At 57.7% G+C, this 18256-nt stretch overlaps 2 protein-coding genes across 13 annotated transcripts in view; one reads left to right on the top strand and one right to left on the bottom strand.

Moving 5' to 3' along the window:
• The window catches only part of IQGAP3 (IQ motif containing GTPase activating protein 3), a 35621-nt gene extending 27992 nt beyond the window's left edge, over positions 1-7629 (bottom strand). For 3 of the 6 annotated variants that reach the window (XM_047840261.1, XM_047840259.1, XM_047840264.1), the window contains exons 1-3: positions 7524-7629; positions 4779-4866; positions 490-646 (exon numbers count right to left, since the gene is read on the bottom strand). In XM_047840261.1, coding sequence (XP_047696217.1) covers positions 490-646; positions 4779-4866; positions 7524-7560 — 282 coding nt within the window. In that variant the 5' untranslated portion in view covers positions 7561-7629. Of the gene's footprint in view, positions 1-489; positions 647-1143; positions 1212-4031; positions 4867-6507; positions 6689-7523 lie in introns of those variants that run through there. The other 3 variants (XM_047840263.1, XM_047840262.1, XM_047840260.1) reach the window with 3 other exon arrangements.
• A 75-nt stretch (positions 7630-7704) lies between these two features.
• On the top strand, positions 7705-15492 carry TTC24 (tetratricopeptide repeat domain 24). 7 transcript variants are annotated; one of them, XM_047841354.1, is made up of 6 exons: positions 7705-7948; positions 12672-13390; positions 13585-13788; positions 14396-14524; positions 14621-14733; positions 15050-15298. In XM_047841354.1, the coding sequence occupies exons 1-6, from the start codon at positions 7932-7934 to the stop codon at positions 15155-15157; spliced, it is 1290 nt and encodes a 429-aa protein (XP_047697310.1). In that variant the 5' UTR covers positions 7705-7931; the 3' UTR covers positions 15158-15298. The 7 variants fall into 7 exon arrangements, with proteins under 7 accessions (XP_047697310.1, XP_047697311.1, XP_047697306.1 ...); XM_047841355.1 differs by having other exon boundaries at positions 15012-15216; XM_047841350.1 differs by lacking the exon at positions 14621-14733 and having other exon boundaries at positions 15050-15492.
• The last annotated feature ends 2764 nt before the right edge of the window (positions 15493-18256 follow it).

The following is an 18256-nucleotide window of genomic DNA, read 5'->3' as shown; positions in this document are numbered from 1 at the left end:
TTTCTACAGTTCTCAGAGCTCCCCACGGGCACAGCCCAGACCGCGGCTTGGAGATCTGAAGGGCGGGGTGGGGGGTGGGGAGCCAGCGGACCCTGCCCTGCAGATTTCCCATACTCCGTCCCCCGACCCTCCAGGAGAGAGTCACAGACGGAAGCCACCAGGAATGGATGACCCAGCAGGACATTTGGGAAGGACGGCAGACGGGGGATCAACAACCTAGTAAGGCTTCCTAGTAAAGGGGAGTCCAGAGGTGAGGCGGGAAGGAGACAGGGCTGTGCCGGCCAGAGCGTGGCGAAGGGGCGGTGCGTCCAGGAAGTAGCCTCACGGCGGCAAAGCCCCCAGGCCTCTGAGCGTAGACTTGGGTAGACCGGTTTGCTCAGAAGCCTCATAGCAGGGGCAGCCCAGGGCCCACCTAGCAAGAGTCCCTTGTTGCTAAGGAGAAGGGCAAGCAAGAGGAAGCCGGAAGAAGGGAGAGGCCTCCCGCCCCACCTGGTACCGCAGCTGCTCCATATCATAGATCTTCTTCAAGGGGACCACGGCGGGTGCAAAACAGTGGCCCAGCTTGGCCAGCAGCACCCCGTTCCGGAGGCTCTCCTCCAGCTCCACGGGGGGAGGAAGCTCCTCCTTCAGGCAGGCCTCCATCCAGCTGAAAGCACCAGAGCAGGGCTGTGCCTGCCACCCACCCTGGCCCAGCTCCCGCCCCTCCCCCAGCTCCCCTCTCTGCCCACTGTCTGGGTGCTCCCACCTCACCCCAAGCCGCCCCGGACACTGGGATGGCCAGTCCTCAGCCCCCTCCACCCCTGAAACTCCTCCCGGTCAGATCCTGAACCCACGCATCCCCGGTGTGGGCCAGAACCTCCCACTCGGTCCGGTCACGCAGGCCTGCTGACCACACCGAACCTGCTCGCATCTGTCATTCTGCATGTTTTCTGGGAACCCAGGTACTGAAGGGTTCTGTCCGCCCCAGCGACCTACACAGCTCATAGCCCAGCTTGGAGGACGACGAGGGTAGTGGGGAACCCCCAGGCTTGGTGGGAGGGGAGCAGCACACGGGGCCAGGAAGGCCACAGCCCTCGGAGTCAGAAGTCCCGCTTTCCCCACCATCCCCCACTTCGCCTTCGGAGCCTCCCTCGTACAACTTACAAAATGAAGAGAACGCGACCTGTACTGTCTCTGCCTCGGCAGTAAGTGAGCTAACGAGAGCGAAAGCGCTGGGGACAGAAACGTAAAGCATCATTATCACTGATGGTCGCGCGAGGGGCACAAGGGAGAGCGTAAGCGTTCTTCAGATGGGCTTTCCAGGCTTCTCCCTGTACGACGTCTACAGGCAAGTGTCTGTTTCCAGAGCGAGCCAGTCACACTGCGCTGCACTCCGTGCCTTCCCTGCCACAGATGCCTGCTTTCCTGTCCACTCATGCTATCTGTTTTCCTGGAGATTAAAAATACGCTATTGATTAAAAGGACAGAATGAAGCATTTTCTGCTGCCTTAGAGCCCACATCCATTTACAGGAAACACGGGTACAGAGGAACAAGCTGGCTGAAGCAAGGAAGAAAACAGACAAATCCAGGAGGGGAGATGAGCTACGGGGCACATGAGCCGGTTTCTTCACCAAGTCCGTGACGTAAAGAACTGAAAAGGGGAGGTGGGTCATCCTGGATTAAAGAAGATGTAAGAGACACAACGTCGGATACAATATGTGAGCGTTTTCAGATCCTTATTTGAATAAGCCAGCTGAAAAATAGGCTATTTTTTTCAGACAGTCAGGAAAATTTGAAAATGGCCTGGGTATGGACCTTCCCGGGATCGATGGATGACTTCTTTGGCTATTATAATGGCATCGTGGTTAGTATGTAAGCAGATGTCCACACACTTTAGAGATAGGCAAGGACGTGTGTAGGGGGATAAGAGGACGGGGTGTTGTCTTTGTCCGCAGTGTGACCGTCTCCATGGAAAATCGGAAAAAAGGCGACACAAAGCCTCCGGGACCCAGTAAGGAGCGCAGCAAAGCTGCGGGACGCGGGCTTAATACGCTGAAGTCAACCACTGTCCCATATACTGCAGCGAACAGTGGGGTTTGAAAAACACACACGGTTCCCATTAGCACCCCCAAAATGAAATACTTAGGTCTAACAAAATACGTACAAGATCTCTGAGGAAAACTATGAAACCCTGATGAACAAAATCAACGGAAAACCACACTACGTGGAAGACGCCCCACGCCCTGTACCGTAAGGACGCCAGCGCTTCCCAGCTGGATCCACACGCTCGGAGCCATCCCGAACGATCTGCCAGCCAGTTACGCTGTGGATAGCAAGACCCCGATCCTAAAGCCTGTATGCGGAGCCTGAAGGACCAGGAGAGCCAACACGACATTGCAGGAGAAGAACAGAGTTGGAAGACGGACGAGACCCAACTTAGCCACAGGAATCAGGGCAGTGTGAGAGAACAGACAGACCAACGGGACAGGATGCAGAGCCCAGAAACAGACCCACGTAAACACAGCCAGCTGATCTTTGACAGAGGAGCAAAGGCGATCCGATGGAGCAGAGATCATCTCCTCAACAAATGGCACTGGAACAGCGGGACGTCCACACACAAAAGAAATCCATCCAGAGGCTGACTTCACAGCCTTCACAAAAATCAACTCAAAAGGGATCATCAGCTTAAATGTAAAATGCAGAACTATAAAACCCCTCGAAGATAACACGGGGGAAACCTAGGTGACCTTGGGTGTGGCGATAACTTTTTTTTAATAAGTAATCTTCGTACCCGACGTGGGGCTCAAACTCACGACCCCGAGATCAAAGGTCACATGCTCCACCGACTGAGCCAGCCAGGCACCCCTGGCAATGACTTTTTAAATATAATGCCAAAGGCACAGTCGTTGAAAAAAAATAACTGGCCAGCTGGACTTAATTAAAATGAAAAGCTTCTGCTCCAGAAAAGACAATGTCAAGAGAGTAAGACGAGACACGCTCTGGGAGAAAATATTTGCAAAACACACATCTGATAAAAGACCAGTATCCGAAATACACAAAGAACGGGACGCCTGGCTGGCTCAGTCGGTAGAGCATGTGGCTCCTGATCTCAGGGTTGTGAGTTTGAGTCCTGTGTTGGGTGTGGAGCTTATTAAGAATGAATGAATGAATGAATGAATGAATGAATGAAAGCAAGGACTCTTAAAAGTCAACAATAAAAGAACAGCTGATTAAAATATGGGCCACGGATACCCATTAACGAACACCTCACCAAAGACACACAGATGGGAAAGAAGCACAGGAGAGCTGCCCCACACCGTATGTCATCCGGGAGAAAATGAAATAGAAGCAATGAGATACCACTGCACCTGTTGGAATGACCGCAGTCTGCACACCGTCTACACCCGGTGCCGCAAGGAGGTGCAGCACCAGGAGCCCTCACTCACTGCTGCTGGGAAAGCAAAATGGTGCAGCCGCCTTGGAACACGGCTTGGTGCTTTCTTACAAACCCAGAATTTTCCTACCATACGACCCAGCTCCCTCACCCTGGGTAATTGCCCACAGGAGTTGAAACATATGACCACAGAACAACCTGCATGCAGGGGTGCCTAGGTGGCTCAGTTGGTTGAGCATCCAACTCTCGATCTTGGCTCAGGTCATGATCCCAGGGGTCCTGGGGTCAAACCCTGCATTGGGCTCCGTGCTGAGCATGGAGCCTGCTTAAGATTCTCTATCTTCCTCTGCCCCTCCCCCGCTTGTGCTCTCTATAGAGGGATGGATGGATGGATGAATAGATAGATAAAAACCCTGCAGGCAGATGTTTATAGCAGCTTTGATGGTAAATGGCAGAGCTTGGAAGCAACCAAGAAGTCCTTCAGTAGGCGATCCCTCTCTGCCTTTCCCCTGATCACGCTTTCTCTGTGTCTCTCTCGCTCTCAAAAATAAACTTAAAAGAAAAAAAAGGAATGAGCAGTCGAGCCCTGAAAAGACACGGAGGAATCTCAAACGCACGTCGCTAAGTGAAAGAAGCTAGTCTGCAAAGGCTACGTACCTTACGGTTCCAACTATGGAGAAACGATGGAGACTGTAAAAAAGATAAGTGGTTGCCAGGGGGCGGGATGCGGGGACAAAGAGGCAAAGCACAGAGGATGTTTAGGGCAGTGAACTTACTCCAACACACCACACTGACGGATAACATCATCCTACATTTGTGACGCATTCCACAGGGTGTGCGACACCAAGAGTGAACTCCAAGGTAAGCTGCGGGCTTTGGGGGATCATGTGTCAAGGTGAGTTGATCACGTGCCACAAACGTACCACTCTTGGAGATGCTGATAGTGGAGAAGGCTGCATATGTGTGGGAGCAGGGGGCATATGGGAAATCTCTATCCTCCTCTTAACTTTGAGCCTGAAACTGCTCTAGCAAGATAAAGTCTTAAAACAAGAAGAAAAAAAAAAAAAAAAAGATGGGGTGCCTGGGGGGCTCGTCCATGAAGCATCTGACTCTTGATCTTGGCTCAGGTCATGATCTCACGGGTTCGTGAATTCGATCCCTGCGTCGGGCTACGAACTGTCAGTGAGTAGGCTACTCTCTCTCTGTTCCTCCCCCGCTAACCTGCTCTCTCTCTAAATAAAAAAATAAACTTAAAAAAGAGAGAGAGAGAGAGAGAGAGAGAGAGGTGCTATTTCAACTCTTCCTCTCCCACAGAATGGACTCCTTTTGCATTGGCTAGGGGGCAGGTGCCTGGGGCGGGCAGGGAGGGGACGGGGCTCCAGAGGAGGCAGCCCCTCCGCTTACCGCTTGGCTTCCTCCAGCCGGCACAGGTACTGATAGGCCACGTTCTGCCGCCTCTGCTCATCCATTTCCTCTGCTGTGAGGCGTTCATCTGAGGAGTCAGGGGGATAAGGTCAAGGCGGGGAGTATAGGACAAAGGGCCATAGCACTGAAGCTGCTTCTTAACAGACTTTCTTAGGCAACTCTGCCCAGTGACCTGGAGCACCTCACACGTCGGTGCCCCTCTTCCCGACAGCCCTGCCTCCCATCTCCAGCCCCCACCCCGTAAAACCGCTCTGGTCACCACCTGCAACAGGGGGCTCCCCTGTGTCAGAGGTGTTCCCTCCTGTTCCTCTACAGCCGGCTCCTGACCCCTCCTTCCCCTCCATTTCAAGCCCTTCCCTCGAGGTCTCCCCACACAGATGTCCAGACCCCTCCGTGGCTGGGAACTTAGCTCCGTATTCTATCCCTAATAGCCTCTGAGTTCTCTAAGACCTGGGCCCGTGTCATCCTCCCCAAGGACCCTCCCAGAGACTTAGGCTAACAGGACCAACGGGACTCACCATCCCACAGCCACTCATTCACGTGCCACCTTCTGCATGTCAGGCCCTGGACTAGCAGACCCTTACTCTCAAGAAACAGATTCTCAGGGTGCCTGGGTGGCTCAGTAGGTTAAGAGTCCCACTCTTGATTTCGGCTCAGGTCATGATCTCACTGTTTGTGAGAATGAGCCCTCCAGGCTGATAGCGAGGAGCCTGCTTGGGATTCTCCCTCTTCCTCTCTCCTACCCCTCCCCTGCTCATATACATGCGTGCTCACACGCTCTCTCTCTCAAAATAAATAAACTTAAAAAAAAACAAAGAAACAGGGGCGCCTGGATGGCTCAGTCAGTTAAGTGTCCAACTTCGACTCAGCTCATGATCTCATGCTTCATGAGTTCAAGCCCCACATCAGGCTCTGTGCTGACAGCTGGGAGCCTGGAGCCTGCTTCAGATTCTGTGTCTCCCTCTCTCTCTGTCCCTCCCCTGCTCTCTCTCGCTCTCTCTCTCTCAAAAAATAAACAGTAAGGGGCGCCTGGGTGGCGCAGTCGGTTAAGCGTCCGACTTCAGCCAGGTCACGATCTCGCGCTCCATGAGTTCGAGCCCCGCGTCAGGCTCTGGGCTGATGGCTCAGAGCCTGGAGCCTGTTTCCGATTCTGTGTCTCCCTCTCTCTCTGCCCCTCCCCCGTTCATGCTCTGTCTCTCTCTGTCCCAAAAATAAACATTGAAAAAAAAATTTTTTTAAATAAACATTAAAAAAAATTTTTAAGAACAAACCGGCAGAAAGGGGCAGAGGGGGAGGTAGTTCAACAAAGGGAAACATGTGGAAAAGGGCACTCACTTGGGATTAAGTGGAAAGAGAGAGAGTTTTAAAAGATCACAAAGCTACCTTTACTCTCCTTTTTGGTATAAGTCACTTGAGGAGGAGGATAATCTCCAAGCTCAATAAAATGCAGACAATACTCTGACCCCAAACTTGAGAACTGGGGTCCCTTAAGTGAGAGAGCACACGTATTGTGCCCTCCCACAGCCCCCCTCCTCCTGTCCCCCACCTCTGGAGTCTCCTTAGGGAAGACAATACAAAACCAGACGCGGTGAGACAAAGTTGCACGCACACACACACACACAAGAAATAAACACAGAGGGCCTGAAAAGAGACAGAGCTGAATCAGTCTGTCTTTGACTCAACACTTCATGCCAATCCTACTCTTTACCTCATTTCCTTATCGTGCATATCCTGCAACATGATTTGGAGGAGGGGCAGGGCTTGTTGGAACCGGCAGTTGAGCAAGTTAAAACACACACACACACACACACACACGCACAAAACCTCCCCGTTCAGATCCGAAAGGCCCAGCCAATCATAGGAAATCCATCGGTTCCCTCCAGGGAGTGTACAAGGAACAAGTGTTGGCTGCTACGCACGGAAAATCAACCAGTAAGCGAATGACCTCACCTCAGAGCCCCGAGCTGAGGGCTGTGTGAGATGGGCGGGGCTTTGTACACTCCCGAGTCTTAAAAACAGTCTTCCTGCCCTTCCAAGGTCTGAAACTAGCTTCCCTTCAACAGAACGGGGAAAGGGGACTTTGTTTTTTGAACGCTAACGGCCAGGAAGGGGAAGAGGCGGAAGAAGGAAATTTCGCCTTTCATTCAGAAGGTCAAACAGAAACCTTTCTGCCACCAAACCTCCTGACCCCGGTCTCTTTCTCAAGCAGTGTATTTGCAAGCGCGGCCCACGGACTACCTGCCTGATTACGTGGGGTGCGGGAAGCAGCGCAGCGGGCTTGCTACAAACGCAGAGAAGGGCCCCAGTCCAGACCTGCTGGCGCTGAAGCTCTGGGAGAGGGCTGCGGAGTGCGGATTTGAAACAAGCCTCCTGGGTAATTCTGACCCTAACCTTTGAGAGGCCTGATCTCAAAGCGGCATCAAAAGCCGAGGTCTCTGGGCGTCCCGCCACCCCCCCCCCCCCTTCCCCGCGTAGCGCTGGGCGTGCAAGCCTGCCATCCGTAACTGCTGCCTTTCTACGCGGCAACCCAGGCCACCTACACCCGCTCAGCCTCAGGGCCCCGGAACGTGGGGATGCGGCAGAAAGGTCGGTAAGCTTGGAAGCGCGGCGGGGTCCGGCGTTTCGCCGCTCCCGGTGCCACTGCGGCCCGCCGGAGACGCGACTGGGGGCTCCCTCCCCGTGCAGCGCAGGCCCGCCGCCCTCCTCGGTCCCCTCCGCACTCACACGGCGCCGGGCCCGCGCCCGCTCTCCGCCGCTCCATGTTCCTCTTCTTTCCAGGTTTGAATCTCCCGCCGCCCGGCCACCGCCCTCACCGACGCCGCGGCCGGAGCGCACTTCCGGCCAGGCCGCGGGGGGCGCTGGGATTTGTAGTTCCAGGCCGCGCGCGCGCAGGCGCAGGAGCGCCGCCAGAGGCGGAGGCGGAGGCCGCCGCGGGCAGGGGAAGGGCTGGGGGAGCCGCCCTCCCTTCTCCGCCCCGCCGTGGGCGCCTTGTTCCTCTAGGGCTCCTCCGCTGCCAAGGCAGCCTCTGCCCTTGCCGCCGTCATTTCTCCCCGGTGTCCCCACGGACCCCGCTCCGCTTCCTGTAGCGGTCTTGGTTCCAGCTAACTTGCGGGCCAGCTTGTACTGAACTAGATGGTGCGGATGCAGAGGTAAATCAACATGATTAGTGCCTTAAAAGCCGCTGTTCTGGAATCGGTGACAGACCTAAAGTCAAATAAATTAGAGGTCAGTGATACTCAGAGGGACGAGGTCACTGCTGCCGCGAAGCTAAGGGCAGGGAAGGTCAGGAAGACTTCCTAGTGGAGGCGGCAGCTGATCTGGGTTGGAAAGGGAACAAGAATTCATCAGACTGAAAGAGGAATTTCAGTCCGTGGAAACAGCATGTGCAAGAGCCCGGAGGTGAGTTCAGGAAATAAGAAGCGGTTCGGTTTTATCGGAGAACGACGCTCGGTCGGGGAGACGCGGGAAGAGAGCCTGGAGGGGCACGGCGGGCGCTGCGGTACCTCGCGCGGCGCTGACGTGCCTGGAGGTGCCCTGGGGGGCTGTCACGAGCCGAGGAACACTTCGGACCCAGGGCAGCGCCAGATTCCGAGTTTATAAAGACTCCTTCTGCAGCCGGGCGTGGAGCGGGGGGAGGCTAGGGGCAGAGGCCAGTGGAGACCGCAAGGCAGTAGCACAGGTGGAGATAGTAAAGTCTGAACTCGTAAAAATAATTCTGACACCTGTCCTGAATTTTATTTTATTTTTTTACTATATTAACTAGCAGGCTTCCCCATCTGGTGTTTCTCCTTTTGCCCTCCCCCCCTCCCCACTCCCTTGCCTCATTCAAGCAAGGAGGCAGCCTAGGTTCATAGCCTCAGGGGAGGGATGTGAAGGGGTACGAAACAGAAAACATCCAAACCTTCAGAGGGACAGAAGAGACTCAGGGCGGAGACAAAACTGGGAGATGTGGGGTTTGAAGACAGGGGGTGCTCCCTGAGATCAGAAGGGCTCCCCTTTCCTCTCCACCAGCAGGAAAGCACAGAGAATCTAGGCTCCTGGTGATGGAGGTCGCACTCCCTGCTTTCCGGGCAGCACAGGACCCTGACAAGGAGCAGTTGCATAATGAGGTTGTGCAGAAACTCCCCAGCTGAGCCAGAAAGGAAGCACCCGGATGGGTTACCCTCACTTCCACTTTGGGACGAGGGCCCCTGGCCCCTTCAGGGCCAGGTCCGTGAGATGAAAGGAGGTGTCGGTGGATAGTAAGTAAATGGCTGAGGACCCAACGGGCCTTCCCTCTCAAGTCTTAGCGTCCCATACTCTCTGAATCCTGGGAGAAAGGAGGGGACAGAGATCCCGACTCATATTGTCTCCACCATCCCAGTGCAACAGGGGCTTGAAACAGGGGCTGAGCAGAGAGGTATTTCTCGCATACCAGGGTTAGGGACCAACACACAAGAATGACACGCATCCGGTGTTCTTGCCTCCTGGTACTATATCTAGCATTATCTTGTTTAATCTTCACAAGAGGGATGAGGGAACCGAGGCTTAGAAATGTCATACAGCTAAAAACTGGTGGCACCAAGACACAAGTGCAGCCCCAAGCTTGGATTCTCCACCTCTGTGCGCTAAGCCGCCTCCCTGGCCGTGGCTATGAAACAGCGGAGGAGGGCGCGCTGGGGAGAGGTTTCAGAGGTAGAACCGTATGACCCAGAGCGGAGGAGAGGGGTCACGGATGCCCCCCGCGTTCCCAGTTCACGACTGGGTTGGTGGTGGGGCAGCTAACACTGGGAACATGGGGTCAGCGGATGGGAAACAGGAATTTTGCTTGGACGAAGTAAGCCTAGAGATAGGCATGTAGAAATTATTGGCGGGGGGCGGGGGCATGCCTGGGTGGCTCAGTCGGTTAAGCTTAAGCGTCTGAGTCTTGATTTCCCCTCAGGTCATGATCTCATAGTGATGAGATCAAGCCCTGCATGGGGCTTTGCGCTGACATGGCAAAGTCTGCCTGGGATTCTCTCTCTCTGCCCCTCCCCAGCTGGTGCTCACTCACCCTCTCTCTCTCTCTCTCTCAAAATAAATAAATAAACAATAAAAGAAATTATTGGCTTATCAGTGGTGTGAAAATCAGAGGTATGGATGCAGTGTTCGTGGAAGTGTGCGTAAGGTAAGAAAAAGGCAGAGGGCAGAGCCCTGGGGACCGTTAGCATTTCAGGGGTGGACAGAGGGCCCAGCAAAGGAGACAGAGAAGGAACTGTCCGAAGAAAAGAAAGAGCCAGGACACGGGTCCTGGAAACCCTAGTGAGGACGGAGTTGCAAGGAGATGTCGGATAAAGTGGGGGGTCAAACAAGAAAATGATTCGGAAATGATCACTGGGTCATTGAGAGGTCGTTGGAACCTCGGTGACAGTAGTTTGAGTCCCTGTACCTCCCTAAAACCTCTCCCCTTAAGGGAAGGCTGCTGACTGGGCACAGAGGAGCTGCCTGGCAGGCCCTGGCCGGGCTGTGGGAGCGTCCTGGAGGCCAGCCCACGGGTGGGAGCTGCAGGCAGCTGGGAAAGCCTGCGGGCACGGGCCCCGTCTGTGGCACAAGGCACTGTGCACCCCGCAGACGTTCAGCAAACACTGTCCAGCCGTTTCGGGGGAGCCCGACTACTTCCTGGTAACTTGGTTTCTGGCGAAGGCCTCTCTACTTTAAAAGAGGCTTCTGGGGGCGCCTGGGTGGCTCGGTTCGTTAAGCGTCTGACTTCAGCTCAGGTCATGATCTCGCGGTTTGGGAGTTCGAGCCCCGCGTCGGGCTCTGTGCTGACAGCCCGGAGCCTGCTTCGGATTCTGTGTCTCCCTCTCTCTGCCTCTTCCCTGCTCATGCTCTTTCTCTCTCAAAAATAAATAAACATTAAAAATTTAAAAAAAATAAAAAGGCTTCTGCCCCAGGTAAATGAGGACACTTGCTTTCTAATGCCAGCCACCCTCAGCGAGTTAGCACAGTAGGGGCCGCTGTCACGGGCCTGCTGTCCTCTCATTAAGCAGAACATGGATGTTGCAGATCAGAGCGGGGGCAGAGAGACTCTTCTGATCTCCAGGCCTTTCCTGACCATCACCTTTCCCCGCGTTCCCAAATGTGGAATGTACCCACACAGGAGCACAGTGTATAAGTGTGTGTGTGTGTGTGTGTGTGTGTGTGTGTGTGTGTGTGTGAAAGGGCTCACTTCTAGGACAGCCCAGGCCTCATTAAAGCTTGCAATCCCAGTGCAGTGGAAGGGACCCTGGGCTAATCAGCCCAGAATCAGAAAACCTGGGCTCTAACCCCAGCTGCATGGTTCTGTGACCTCAGGCAAGTCCTACCTGCTTCCGGAGCCTGGTCCCCTCCTCTGCGGAATGAGAGTTTGGCACAGATGATCTCTGAGGTTGTAACCAGGCACAGGCCCGTCACGCTTTGGCTCCTTGCTTAAAGTGAGGGACTTGAGGGGTGTGTGCAGAGGTGGGCAGTGGTGGGGCAGGAAGGGCGATGGAATCCAGGTAACTGCCCAAGTGCCATCAGTGATTCAGCACTGGGATAGGTCGTCTGAACTGTCCATCAAAAAATTCCCTAGGAGTGGAGGGCGGTGCCTGGTTGTCTGGTAACCCCGGGGCTTTGAGCTAAGGGCTTGGGGAGGTAACCCAAGCCAGAGGGACCATTCCAGAAAGCCGGCCGCAGAGAGGATCGAGGGAGGTAAGGTATCCTGTGGCTGGGGCCCCGAGACCTGGTGGGGTTAGCGCGGAATGTCCCAGGGATGAGGACCTTGAAGGCAGGATGCCTAGGCGTTCTTAGTTGCAGGGGGAATTTCTTTGAAAAGAGAGACATCTCTGCCTGCCTCTTCCAAGAAAGAGGGGAAAGAAGGAAAGAAATGGCGGGGGAGAGGGTGCTGAGCGTGCAGGCCCCAGTCTTTACCACCCTCCCCCCGGTCTCCTGGGAAGAGAGTTCAGGAAAAGGCTTTGCCTTTCTAGGAGAGAGATCCTAACAGGGAAGCACATGCGATGACTGGAGCAGGGGGCTGGGGGCCCAGAACCAGCCAGTTGTGGAACAAGACGCCCCGAAGTGGGGCGTGGGCATGAATGGCCGGACGGCATCCTCCGTCCTGAAAGCTGACTCCTTGCCGATTCAATAGCCCTCTCGGCTCCGCGTCCCCGGCGCCCTGTATGGCTCCCGGGGTGCAGCAGGTGCTCACCGAGCATCTGTTGAGCTGACCCGACCCACACCCAGGAGCGCCTAGATTGTGAGTGCGAGGGTGTCCGTGGGGAACAGTGATGGTGGAGGAGAACAGATGATGGGGGGGAGGCCCTGCGCGTGCTCCGTTCAGGTGCCCTTTCGTTTGCTCGTTCAGTGAATGTTTTTTGTGTTGTGGTAAGGTACACATACCTTTTTATCCCATCAAGCCGTTTCTAAGCGCACAGCCCAGTGGCAGCGGGTACACACGCATTAACGCATTAGCCATCGCCTCCAGCCACCTCCATCTCATTCGATGGACGTTTATTGAGGACCTACTACGTGCCAGACCCTAACGTCGTTCCAAATCTGGCAGGAGAGGTAGACAAGAAAGTCAGCAGCTTTCACCCGGTGTGATAAACGCTGGAAAAGACACGGGCACAAGGTGCCGTGGGGTCCGGAAGGACCCAGATGGCTGAGGGAGGAGGCTTTCTGTTCCTTGAACTGGGTCCTGAAGGAGGACAGAGAACGAGTTGGGACGTTGGAGTAAGGGCTGATGTGGCGCCCAGTAGGGGTGCGGAAGTAGAGTTCGGTGGCAGCAGCGAGAAGTCCTTACGGCCCTGGGGGCGGGGTTAGAGCTGAATCACCCGAGAGGGAGCCTGCTTTGGAGGAAGCCCAGGGTGACATATTGACCCCCCTGCTCCCCAGTGTCAGCACGATGTCTTCCTCCGGCCCTGAGGATACCCCCCGAGAGCCTGAGTCTGAGCCTGAACCCTCAACCTCCAAGCAGAAACAGAGGGGAAAGCGGCCACAGCAGGAGGCCAGCGTCCACGCCCTCACCAGGGCTGGCCACGGGGCGCTCCTGGCTGGCCGGAACCACGAAGCCCTGACCAGCTTCCAGAGGGCCTTCGTCCTGGCCTCGGAGGCCCCGCAAACTTGGGACACCCCTGTTCTCCGGGCCTGTGCCTTCAACCTGGGGGCTGCCTACGTGGAGACCGGGGACCCAGCCCGGGGCCTCGAGCTGCTCCTGAGAGCCCGACCTGAGGAGAAGGCGCAGGGCAGGCGTCACGGCGACCAGTGTTTCAACGTGGCTTTGGCCTACCACGCCCTGGGCGACCTGCCTCAAGCTCTGGCCTGGTACCACAGGGCCCTGGGTCACTACCAGCCACTAGGCGACCATGGGCAAGTCCAGGCAAAAATGGGAGCCTGCTACCAGGCTCTGGGACAGCCTGAGCTGGCAGCCCACTGTCTGCAGGAGGCAAGCCGGGCCTATGCCCAAGCAGGGCAGCCCCAGGCTGCGGCCTTGGCCTTGGGGGCTGCGGCGGGGTGTATGCTGAAGAGCGGGCGGCATGGGGTGGGCGCGGTGACGCGGGTGCTGGAGGAGAGCCGGAGGCTCGCTGAGAGGAGCCCTGAGCACAGACTGCTGGGTGAGGCCTGCGGGCAGAGGAGAAGCGGGGTCTGGGGAGATCAGACCGGGCGATGCTCTGAGACGTGGGCTGCAAGGGGAGGCTTTTCCGAGGGCTGGGGAAAGGGCCGGAGGACCCCAGGAGAGGGGGACAGGGGCCGCACCGGGACAGCTGCAGCTGACCTGGCTGCCCGTGACCCTGGCCACGCCCTCCAGGGCATCTCTATAACGACCTAGGCCTGAGCTACTGCCAGCTCCGGCTGTTCCCGCTTGCAGCGGAGGCCTTCCTGCGGGCCCTGCCCCTGTGTCGCGGGCCGGGAGAGGAGGCCACGGTGCTGAGAAACCTCGGGACGGCCCACAGTGCCCTCGGCAACTACCGGCAAGCCCGGGAGTGTCACCAGAAGGCTGCTGACCTGCACGGTGGGCACCAGGGGCTGGGGGCTGCGTTGGGACCGAGGGACTAAGGCGGGGGGGGGGGGGGGGGCTCCAGCCGGGGCCCGAGGCTGGAGCGTGGACGGACCTTTGGGACTGGTTATGGGGCCAGGAAGTCCGGAGCCAGGAGGTGAGGGCTGGGGGAGCAGGAGATGGGATGGCCAGACAGGACGGTGGGTCGAGGGCCCGGAGACGAGGCCTGGGGCTGGGGGGACACGGGGGCGGGGGGGGCAGAGGGCAGAGCCCCGGGCGGGAGAGGAGCCTGACGTGGAAGCCAGTGCCTCTCTGATTAAGTGGTTGTGTGCAAGTGAGTCCCTGTCGCTCTCCGAGCTTCGGTTGCTGCACGTGCAGGAAGGGAACTTTGCCGCTTTGCAGGGTCAGGTTGCAGGGTGGTTGCCCAGCTCAAGGTGGCCAGCGGGGGTGGGGGGTGGGGTGCATTCAGGCCGAAAAGCAGGCCTGAGGAGAGGCCTCCGCGGTGCAGCTGGAGGCGCGCGGGGGCTGAGCGCCGGGACTCTCGGGGGCCCGGCCTTGGCCACCAGGGGATACGCCTCAGAGGCCAAGGCCCCCGCTTACGATGGGGTGGCTCTGTCGTCAGGCTCCGGGGGGCAGCGGCGGGAGCAGGGCCGGAGCTTTGGCAGCCTGGCATTTGTACTGAGCCAGCTGGGGGACCACAGGGCAGCCAGAGACAACTACCTACACGCCCTGCAGGCGGCCCGGGACACTGGTGAGTGGCAGGGGGACGGGCGGAGGGTCCCCGGGGCTGCTGGGGAGGGTCAGTCGCGTGGGGAGCCGCCAGAGGACCCCCGGGCTCTCTCCCCAGGGGACACGAAGGGCCAATGGCAGGCCTGCGAGGGGCTGGGGGCTGCCGCAGCCAGACTGGGGCAGCACGACCAGGCCTTGACGTACTATAAGGAGGCGCTGGCTCGGAGTCAGGTGAGACCCCGTGCCCCAGAATCTAACTCTCCCTGCTCCCCTCCTCGGCTGACACTCCTGCCTTCGCCTTGTCTCCCCCACCACTCGTCACCCACCAGACACACTGGGCACAGTGTGCTGGGCCCCGGGACACTGCTGGCAGGAGGGGTTCGTCTGTCCACAACTATGCACAGGCGGTGACAGGATCCTGGCAAAGGCCCGGGGCTGCGGTAGAAGAGAAGGAAGACGAAGCCCCCTTCCCTCCTCCGCCTCCTGTCTCTTTCCTCCCCAATCCCCAGAGGACCCCCACCACCCCCGTTATCCACCCTCCCTCCAGAAGGAGCCAGACTCTGTGCGGGACCGGCTGGTGGCCAAGCTGGAGGACGCCATGAGGACCCACCTGGCCCGGGCCGGGCTCGTCCCCACGCACGCCCTGGTGAGGTGACACCTGAGACAAGGAGTGGGGACGGGGACAGGTGGCCCAGAGAAGGGGGTGGTGGCAAAGCAGAGCTGATGCCCTCAGGGCTGCTGCCCCGGGCTGCTCGTGTGTGTGTGTGTGTGTGTGTGTGTGTGTGTGTGTGTTCACCTGCCCCAGAGCCCGCAGAGTGGACACGTGTCGCTTTTCCGAGGACACCTGCGGGTAGGGAGGTGGGCGGGGTGGGGGGGGTGTGGCCCGTCTCCCAGCGCTAGGCAGTGCCAGGCCTTTGCCTGGGTGGTCACTAGCCCGGAGGCTGAGCCCTACCCAGAGGAGCTGGAAACCAAGTCCCGGGCTGCAGTTCTCCAACAGGCCACACGGTGGGGGCGGTGCTGCGGTTCCCGGTCGGGGGCGGCTCTCCCTGCGTCTCCACCACCCCCTGGCTCTCTGGCTCCCCCCACCTTCTCTCGGCCTCCCAGCCTCTCACCCCTCCAGATAACCTCGGGGAACCTCCCACCCAGGAATTAAAATTATACTCGACTATTTATTATATTTATTTAATGGGATTCGTGTTTTCTCTTAAAGACTAGGACACTGTATTTATAATTTGCAAGTGAAACTAAATTAGCCTGGTCCAGGCAGAGGACTGGACTGGGGAAGAGCTGGGGTCCGTCTGAAGGCAGCCACCGACTTCCTGTGACTTTGCCCCTGGAGGCCCCAGGCAGGATGAGGTGGAGGCCAGGCTCTGGCCATGTCTGATCGTCCGTGAGCCCGAGTTCTAACTTGAGCGTTACTAGCACGGACCTCGTCACGGATTTCCACTCTCAGAGGCGTGGCCCATCCCGGTTAGCGTCTAGCACCGCTCTGTGTGGGGCCGCTGCGTGTGGAGGGAACATACGCTCGCGGATATGTCACAGTGGGTTCCCTTTACTCCCCACCATCCCCAGACTTCGGCTCCAGGGAGGCCCCAGGCTCCAGGAGAGCCGGGAAGGGGCAGGGTGGAAGTGAGGCACAGGTGAGTGGGGTGGGGCCGGGGCTCCGGGGCTCCACAGGGGTGCGGACACTGGTGGGGTTGGGGCCGAGGCCACGCAGGCACCCCGGGGAGGGAGGGGGATGTGTCCCTGGTGCTGCTCTGCCTCCTGTTCCCCACCCCTCCAGGTCTTCGGGTGGGTGGGAGGAAGAGGAATTGGAGGAGGGCCACGAGGAGAGAGAGGACCAGGCCCCACCGGATGTCCCCCCCGCGTCTTGGGCGCAGAGGCTGGAGTGTGAGTGGCAGCAGGCTGTCCCTAGCTGTGCATCTCCTACCTGGACACGGGAGCAGTCTCTCCCCCACGTTGGTTTCCTGGATGCCCCCTCCTCCCCCTGGGTCTGCCGCTGAGGCCTGACCAGCCCCCTCCCCTTCCTGCTCACCTCTCAAGGCCCTGGCCCAGTCTCCCTGACCCCTTTCTCAGTCACCTCTTCCTGGCCGCTTCCTTGGCTTTCCTCACTTCTAGAACTTTGCATCTTAGAACACCAAGTTTTATTGAAAGCCTACCACGTGCCAGGTACGGAGACCGAGTGATTTTCTTGCCCTAGCTCACTGTATACCAGCCTCGTCCCCCAAAGACTTCGACCTCTGGGGCCAGAGCTGTTTGCTACTTGCTATTCACACTTGAACTCCTTGTCTTCCGTTCAGTGTGTCGTCCTCCGGGCAGCGGTGGGCGGTGGGCGGCCCAGCTTTGCCAAGCGCCTGCCCCGTACGGAGGGTAATCTTTCGTGCGCCCCGTGCCAGCACCCGGTGAACGCACCCTGACACGCACCCTCCTTATTCTTCTCCCAAAGTTTGCTCTTTGCACCATGTGCTTCTTGGCGCAGAGAGGCCTGTGATGAGTGTGCCCGTCCCTCTCCATCCAGGTCCAGGATCCGGGGCCCATCTCCCGCTTGGAGGCCAAGGCCCCCTCCGAATGGAGCATCCTGGCATTCTGGTCCCCAGTGGCCCCCAAGTCAATAGGTGGGTCCCCGGGGGAGGGGAAGAGGCCTGGGGAATGGATGAAAGGAATAGAAGAGGATGTGGCTTTGGATGGTTTTAAGGGGGGTGGGGGAGATACGGCCCAGTACTTGGGGGCATAGTGCTTGGACCCTCTCTGTCTGCCCTTGAGAAATCTTTTTTTTTGTTTTTTTTAAATATAATTTACTGTCAAATTGGCTAACATACAGTCTTGGTTTTGGGGGTAGATTCCCAGGTTCATCACCTACATACAACACCCAGTGCTCATCCCAACAGGTGCCCTCCTCCATGCCCATCACCTGCTTTCCCCTCTCCCCCACCCCACCCCGTCCACCCTCAGTTTATTCTCTGTAAGCCCTCGAACACTCTTAACAACACTCACCCAACTCTGGAGCCCTGGGTGTCCCCTGTCTCTTGCACAGCCTGACCGTAGGCCTCCTAGAGAGGGAGAGTCCCACTGAATGGGGGGGGCGTGCAGCTCAAGCTTGCCCCCTCCTGCCCTGGGGCCCAGTGGCCAAGGTGAAGGCTGCCCTCTGCTCTGTCCCCGGCCGCTGCCCCTGGCAAGCCCTCCCTGACTCTCGCAGGTCGCCCGGATGGCCCAGGGAAACCCCAAGCAGGAACCCTCAGAGGAGACTCACCAAGTCTGGCTTCTGTACGATCATGTGACTCCACTCTGCTGGCCCGGAACGCGGCCTCTGTGCTCCCTCCGCAACACTCAAACGTTCCGGGTTTCTGGGACCAAGCCTCTTCCTGGGGGTTCAGCGCTGCATGGACACGTGATGTGCCACCATCGACAGATGGGCTGTTGTGCACATTGAACAAGGGCTTGGCGGTCTCGGCACTGAGATGTCCAGTTTGCTCCTCGCTGGAAGTTTGGGGCTCAGGGGGCTAAAGGAAAGAGGAACATGGACGGTGAATTTCCTTCTGGATCCAAACCTCATGATTGCTAAGGCCCTTGCCAGTTCCAAAAGCTGTGACATGTTGGCCAAGAGGCTTTGCAGTCCCTGACGTCTCCAGACGTCTCCAGACGTCTATTTTCTCGAATGGGAAACGGGGATATAGCCCGAGAGAGGACACCTCTGAACGCACTGCTGTACCGTTGCGGGTTTGGGAGGCAGCCCCGCAGGCCTGTGGGACAGCCG

The sequence above is a fragment of the Prionailurus viverrinus genome, chromosome F1 (assembly GCF_022837055.1).
Source record: "Prionailurus viverrinus isolate Anna chromosome F1, UM_Priviv_1.0, whole genome shotgun sequence".
Classification (NCBI taxonomy): Eukaryota; Metazoa; Chordata; class Mammalia; order Carnivora; family Felidae; genus Prionailurus; species Prionailurus viverrinus.
This window is presented reverse-complemented; position numbering and strand designations above follow the sequence as displayed.